Here is a 7,500-nt window from a genome sequence, read left to right as displayed (position 1 = left end):
GCCCGGGCGCCTCTCGCGAGCGAGGCGCGCCGGTTCTTTCCTTCGCTTCCGTTCCCTTTCCCTTCGAGCGCGGCGGTGGGAGCGGTGGGGGGGGAGAGGGGACACGCGTCCCCGGCGTCTTCTTCCCCCCCCCTTCGGCTTGCCACGGCGAGCACCGGACGTGCTAGAGGAGGCAGCGACCCGTCGAGGCGGGTGCGACCCGGCGACCGAGGCCCCTTCGCCGGGGCGGCTCGCTCGGCAGCAGGCGGCGAGGCGGCACGGAAAGGAGCCGGCGCGGCCGGCGGCCGCGGCGGAGGGGGACGCCCCCCTTGGCCGCCCGCGGTCGTCCCTCTTCAACGCCTTTCTTGCCCGTTCTCTCGCGGCTCGGCCGCCCCACCGCCCGAGCGCTGCTCGCGGCCGGCACCCGCGGGCACACGGACCGAGGCCAGCACCGGCAACACCTCGCGTGGTTTAGGACACCTGAGGGCTCGCGGGGCCACGCGGCCGTCACACAGCCCGGTTCGGTACCGAGTCCCTGGGCAACTTCCCCCGCGCCCGCCGTCGAGCACATCGAGAGCGGGAAGGACGCCGGCGGCCGACGCGGTGAGGCACGCACCTCGAACCCGCCGACGCGGCCGCGGCTCCTCGCTCGCTTCGCTCGCGGTGACGGTGGGGAGAAGAAGGAGAACGACACCTCGCAGGCAACGGGAAGCGAGCTGGAAAGGAGACCAGCCCAGCCTGAACACCGGACACCGCCCGCGGCCCGTCCGAGGACGAGGAGCGCAGACGAGCCCGGCCCGCCGGGGGCCCTCTCCGACGCGACCCGAAAGGCCTCATCGATCGGTCGGGGGAAGGGGGGAAGAGAGGAAAAGACGAGAGAGAAAACAAAGTAGCAAAAGTAAAGGGGGCTCCCACGGCAGCCCAAAACGGTGGGGTGCTTCCCTGAGACACGCACACACACCACGCGCCACACCAGGGCAGCCCGAGCCCACCCCGTGGGGACTGCTTTTTAGTCGGGGCCGGGTGCCGAAGAAGGCCGAGGGAGAGCTCCCGCGAGCCCGACTCCTTTCTTTCCCTCCGGCCAGCCACCGTCCTCTTTCGCTTTCCCCGCTTGGCGGGCTCCAGCTTTAACGCCGGTAAAAAGAACGGCGAGAGAGGGTAAACGGAAAGGTAAAAGGAATGGAGACGAAGGAGGGAGAGGGAGACAGAAAATGAGGTGCCGCCACCTCGGCCAAGCCACCGGGGCCCCTAAGGCAAGGGCGGCAAAGCGGCGAGCCGGACCCGGGCTTGCTTAAATTTCTGCGCCGGGACGTGCGCACGTCACCGGCGGGGCTCGCCGCCGCCGCCACCCTGCCCATCATCGGAGCCCTCTTCCGCAAATCTCACCGAGAACCGGGCGGGGAAGATAATTCGGACCTGGGATCGAGTTCCCGCCGCCACGGTCTTCCAGCGTTCGAGTGCCGGCCTCCGCCGCCGGTCTGTCGTCTCTCGCCCTCGCCCCGCGGGAGAGCCGAACGAACGAGACGAAACCCTCGGGAAGCGTCGCCACGGCTGCCCAGTGCCCCCTCGCTATCGACGGCAGAGCCGCGGGGGTGACAGCCGCTCGCTAGCGCCGCTTCGGAGACGAGCCACTACTCGCTCCTATAATACGGACAGATAAGTCTCCTCCCGCGGCAGCTAGCAAGACCGGCCGCTAGGCTCAGCGAGGTGGCGCAGCAGCGCAGCCGACAGTTACGATGAGGCAACTGGAGGCAGCGAAAAACAGCGACCCCTTCGGACTCCCGCGGAAGAGGAGCGGCCGACACGTCTACCTCGGCACCTCGGGAGCGCGGCCACGTCTACCTCGGCACCTCGGGAGCGCGGCTAAGTCCGGCGCGAGCCGGAGCTCCCCCTAGCGGCGGCGCGAGCGGAACCGTTCCCTGGAAATGCGGCAGAGTCCCCGCGGAGCCCGGTAGACCTGACGGAAAACTACGCCCCCCCCACCCGCGCTCGGCCGCAGGCAGCCGGCAGGTCTACCTCGGCACCGCGGGAGCGCGGCTAAGTCCGGCGCGAGCCGGAGCTCCCGCTAGCGGCGGCGCGAGCGGAACCGTTCCCTGGAAATGCGGCAGAGTCCCCGCGGAGCCCGGTAGACCTGACGGAAAACTACGCCCCCCCCACCAGCGCTCGGCCGCAGGCAGCCGGCAGGTCTACCTCGGCACCGCGGGAGCGCGGCTAAGTCCGGCGCGAGCCGGAGCTCCCGCTAGCGGCGGCGCGAGCGGAACCGTTCCCTGGAAATGCGGCAGAGTCCCCGCGGAGCCCGGTAGACCTGACGGAAAACTACGCCCCCCCCACCAGCGCTCGGCCGCAGGCAGCCGGCAGGTCTACCTCGGCACCGCGGGAGCGCGGCTAAGTCCGGCGCGAGCCGGAGCTCCCCCTAGCGGCGGCGCGAGCGGAACCGTTCCCTGGAAATGCGGCAGAGTCCCCGCGGAGCCCGGTAGACCTGACGGAAAACTACGCCCCCCCCCACCAGCGCTCGGCCGCAGGCAGCCGGCAGGTCCACCCGGAGGCACGGGCGGAAAGCGGGAAAGATGGCGGCCGAGTCCCCGGCCACCAGGCCTGCCTGGCGTTCCCCCGCGGAGGAGCGAGGGTCTCCCGAGCAGCGGCAGCGGCAGGCGAGCGCCGCAGCAACCCCTCTGCTGCCCGCCCGCTCCCCGCCCGCCCGCCGGGATGCTCGCAAGCTCGAGCGGCGCTGCCGGGCACTCACCAGCCTTTTCTCGCTCGCTCGCTCGCTCGGTAGATAGGTAGGGTCTCTTTCGGGCGGGTATTTCTCGGTCCCTTCTCGCCGGACAGATGCCGGCAAGCGGGCAGGGCTGCAGAGAGACGGCCGCGCCCAGGAGCAGGGGCTGGGGCACGCTGCCGGCAGGCACCCAGGGGAGACGCGCGAGCCGCAGAGAGGATCTGTCAGGAGGACCGCCTCGGTGCCCCTGCGTAGGTAAGGAGGACGCGCCGCAGAGCGGGGCTCCCCTCCGCACCGTGCGAGGGACGGGGCGAGCCGGGTCCCTCGTCCCGGGCGGGGCCGGCCGGCTGGCTGCAGGGCGCGAACGCGGCCGTGCAGCCGGCCCCGGCTGCCCGGCGCCGTCCTCGCCGGCAGGGTCCCCGCAGCCCAGGGGCCGCTCGCAGGGGCAGGGACTCCGCCGCCTGCCAGGCGGGGCCAGCGCTCAGCCCGCCCGGGAGCTCCCCGAGGTGCTCGGGGGAGCCGGGCGGGGGAAACGACAACAACCCCCGGCAGGGAAGGAAAAGCGATCTTGGCTCTACGAGCGCTCTATGGGGGGGAGCAGCGCCGGACTCCGAGCAGGAGCTCCTGGCAGGGACAGCTCCGAGAAACAGAGACACGGGTAGGGAGCGCGGGGGGGGGGGGGGGGGGGGGGAAGTGAAGCGCAGCCCTGAGGTGGGGGGGGGGGGGGGCTGCGCTCGGGCATCCTTTTCCCCAGCCACCGTTCTTCCGCTTCCCTGCTTTGCGGGCTCCGGCTTTAACTCCGGAGAGAGAATGACGAGAGAACGGGAGTGGGAAAGCACAGCGAAGCGGAGGAAAAAAGGGGGGGGGGGGGGTGGGGGGGGTGGGGGGGGGGTGTGTTTGTGCGTGCGCGTGAACATTATGAGGTGCCGCCACCTCGTCCCCAGCACCGGGGCCCCAGGAAAGCCCGGGCGACAGCCAGATGCTGCTGAGGCATCTCCGTGCAGGGACGTACCTACCGGGACAGAAAAGCGGTCGGTAATAAAAACCGTTTGTGCTCCAGCAAATGCTCAGATTACCGCAGGGGCGACGGCAGGGAGGGCTGAAGATCGCGTTCCCCTTGCAAGCTTCTAAGCAGAGACAGACCGAAAGACACTAGCCGCCGCACCTGTGGGTCTGCAGGAGCCGCTGCGCCCCCCCCCCCCCCCCCACCCCCTCCCGCTTCCCTCCCGACATGGCCGGCCGGCCGCCGGGAGGCTCGCCGGCAGACGCCAGGTCTACCCGAAGGCACGGGCGGAAAGGGGGGGAAGACGGCGGCCGCTCCCGGGCCACCAGGTCTACCTGGCGTCCCCCCGCGGAGGAGCGGAGAGCCCCCGAGCAGCGGTAGGGGGAGGCGAGCGCCGTAGCAACGCCCCGGCAGGGGAGGAAAAGCGTTCTTGGCTCTACGAGCGCTCTATGGGGGGGAGCAGCGCCGGACTCCGAGCAGGAGCTCCTGGCAGGGACAGCTCCGAGAAACAGAGACACGGGTAGGGAGCGCGTGGGGGGGGGGTGGGTGGGTGGGTGGGTGGGGGGGGGGGAAGTGAAGCGCAGCCCTGAGGTCTGGGGGGTGCGTTCGGGCATCCTTTTCCCCAGCCACCTCCCACTGGGCACAAGCCCGGTGCCTCCTTCTCCACCCATCCTCTCCTCCTACAGCTGCCGTGGCAGCAGCGCATCTCCCGACAGCTTCTCCTCCCTTCACAGCACGCACCCACAACGCGTTTCCAGCCGCACTCAAACGGGATCGCAAAGTCAAAGAACGCGTAGCCGGATGTGCGGGGCAGCCACGGGAGACGCAGCCTCCCGACGGAGGGGTCTCCTCTGCACTGGTTGCTGCAGGGATCCGGCTCCTTCAATAGCCCACGCTCAACGAGGGGGCCCCGTTTGTCACAACGGGCAAATCCACGGCGACCGCCACGGCTTTGTGACGGCGGCAGCACCGCGCCCCCGGCCGCTGGCCGCTCGGGGGTGCTCCGGGAGTCACTGCGAGGGGGGGGGGGACGGACGACCAGGCTCTGCCCAGCCGGCTCGGGGAGGTCCCTCACGGGCTGCTCTTCCTCACTACCTGTGGTGCGCAGGTGCAGCGTGCGGGGGGTCGCAGCTCAACGCGGGCAACGGAACGGGGCGTCACGGCCACCTGCGACAAGCGCAGAGCGACCGACATCGGCACGGCAGAGAACCGTGGAATCCCAGACCGGGTTGAGCCGGAAGGGGCCTTAAAGCGCATCCAGATCTACCCCTGCCACGGGCAGGGACACATTCCGCTACAGCAGCTTGCTCGGAGCCCCCGTGTCTCTGTGCACTCCCAGAGCATCCTGGGGATACCCCTAGAGAATCCCAGAGAATGCCTCGGGCGCCTGCGGAGCACCCCACGGACTCAGTCAGAGGTCACGCGTCACGATGACCTCGGGGACACGGGGACCACGGGGGTTCCTGTTTGTGGAACACTCCGTGTTCAGGTGTGTGAGGCCACGGAACCCCACGGAACCCCTCAGCAGAAGCTCTAGGAGACGACAGCTGCCCCACGGAACACAAGCTACCGGTGCAGGAGGCAAGAGCAGGTCCTCTGGTGGTTCCCATCTCGGTGTCTCGCAGCCGGTGACGCCCGTGGACACAGGAGCGTGGAACGAGGTGGGTGGCGATTGCGATCCTGGGGTGCTTTAGGAGTTGCCAAGAGCACCTCAGGTGACTTCCCCAGTGTGGCCGCTTTGCAGCGGGTGTGCAGTCGTGCCGCTGAGGCGGCAGCGGAGCTGCGGCCGCTGAGGGGAGCTCCTGGGATCTGGGCTCATTGCTTGTGGGGAGAAGAAGGGGCTGTGGGGATGGGACAGGGGGGAAGGGCTTTAATGTGACAGAGAGGGGAGACTGAGAAGAGATCTCAGGAAGACGTTTTTCCCTGTGAGGGTGGTGGGACACTGGCACAGGGTGCCCAGAGAAGCTGTGGCTGCCCCATCCCTGGCAGTGTTCAAGATACAGCTCAGAATTCCCTGCCTGTTTCCTTGGGACATGGTTGATTTGCTTTGGAGATAAATCTGCCTCTACAGATCTAACACCAAAAGGAACTGTTCACCTTCAGGTGCACTAGACACACAGATCACTTGCTGTGTCATGTGCACTTCACACAGAATCACAGAATCACAGAATCCCGAGGGTTGGAAGGGACCTCGAAAGATCATCCAGTCCAACCCCCCTCAAGAGCAGGGTAACCCAGAGTACATCACATAGGAACATGTCCAGGCGGGCCTTGAATATCTCCAATGTAGGAGGCTCCACAACCCCCCTGGGCAACCTGTTCCAGTGCTCTGTCACTCTCACAGTAAAGAAAACCCCTGGTTCACCAGTGCCTCAGCAAAAAGGATCATAGAATCATAGAATCAACCAGGTCAGAAAAGAACTTTAAGCTCATCCAGTGCAGGCCTTATCTATCTCAGCACTGTCGAGGCCACCGCTAACCCATGGCACTGAGGGTGTGTGAACACTTCTGGGGTGGTGACTCCATCACTGCCCTGGGCAGCCTCCTCCAACGCCTGAGCACCCTCTGGGGCAGGAATTGTTCCTCAGCTCCATCTAAACCTGCCCTGGTGCAGCTCGAGGCCGTTTCCTCTCGTCCCATCCCTTGTTCCTTGGGAGCAGAGCCCAGCCCCTCCTGGCTCCATCCTCCTGTCAGGCACTTGGAGGGAGCCATCAGGTCCCCCCTGAGCCTTCTCTTCTCCATCTGAACCCCCCAGCTCCCTCAGCCCTTCCCCATCTCTCTTGTGCTCCAGGCCCTGCACCAGCTCCATTGCCCTTCTCTGGCCCCACTCCAGCCCCTCAAGGTCTCTCTTGCAGTGAGGGACCCAGAGCTGAACACAGGATTCGAGGTGCGGCCTCCCCAGTGCCCGGCGCAGGGGCACAATCCCTGCCCTGGCCCTGCTGCCGCACTGGTGCTGATCCAGCCCACGATGCTGGAGGCTTCCTGGCTGCCTGGGCACGAGCTGCTCACGTTCAGCTCCATCAATCGGCACCTCCAGCTCCTTTCCCATGAGCAGTTTCCAGCCGCTCTTCCCCAGGCCTGCAGTATTGCAGGGGGTTGTTGTGGCCCAAGTGCAGGACCCGGCACTTTGCCTTCCTGAACCTCATCCCATTGGCCCCAGCCCATGGCTCCAGCCTGTCCGGATCCCTCTGCAGAGCTTCCTTCCTTCCAACAAATCAATGCTGCCACCCGAGCTGGTGTCATCTGCACATTTACACGTCCCATTATGGAACAGTACGGACCAGTTTGCACCGGTACAAACCAATGTAGGCCTCTGTGGTCTCAGATACTGCTGGGGTTTCAATATCCCAGTGCTCCCAGTCTCTGCTCCAGGTCTTCCCACTTGCAAGCATGCTCAACTCCCAATCCCTCTCAGTGCTCCCACTACCTGCTGCAGGTGCTCCCACTCCCTTTCAGTCCTTCCCAGTCCCTCCCAGTGCTCCCAGGCAACTTGGCTCTCCGAGCGCTGAGGGGGGGGAGCAGCGCCGGACACCGAGCAGGAGCTCCTGGCAGGGACAGCTCCGAGAAACAGGGACACGGGTAGGGAGCGCGGGTGGGGGGGGGAAGTGAAGCGCAGCCCTGAGGTGCGGGGGGGGGGGGGGGGGGGGGGGGTTGGGGGGGTGGGGTGCGGTGCGTACGCGTGAACATTATGAGGTGCCGCCACCTCGTCCCCAGCACCGGGGCCCCAGGCAAGCCTAGGCGAGAGCCAGGCCCTGCTGAGGCATCTCCGCGCAGGGACGTACCTGCCGGGACAGAAAAGCGG

At 67.2% G+C, this 7,500-nt stretch overlaps 1 protein-coding gene across 1 annotated transcript in view; it reads left to right on the top strand.

Moving 5' to 3' along the window:
• Positions 1–1,575, top strand: part of LOC117438560 (translation initiation factor IF-2-like) — a 3,458-nt gene extending 1,883 nt beyond the window's left edge. The window contains exons 2-3 of the mRNA XM_034074030.1: positions 1–503; positions 1,233–1,575. The exon at positions 1–503 is cut by the window's left edge and continues 541 nt beyond it. Coding sequence (XP_033929921.1) covers positions 1–503; positions 1,233–1,575 — 846 coding nt within the window. The remainder of the gene's footprint in view (positions 504–1,232) is intronic.
• The last annotated feature ends 5,925 nt before the right edge of the window (positions 1,576–7,500 follow it).

The sequence above is a fragment of the Melopsittacus undulatus genome, unplaced genomic scaffold (genome assembly GCF_012275295.1).
Source record: "Melopsittacus undulatus isolate bMelUnd1 unplaced genomic scaffold, bMelUnd1.mat.Z mat_scaffold_49_arrow_ctg1, whole genome shotgun sequence".
Lineage (NCBI taxonomy): Eukaryota > Metazoa > Chordata > Aves > Psittaciformes > Psittaculidae > Melopsittacus > Melopsittacus undulatus.
The sequence above is the reverse complement of the archived record's forward strand: the minus strand, read 5'-3'. Positions and strand labels throughout refer to the sequence as shown.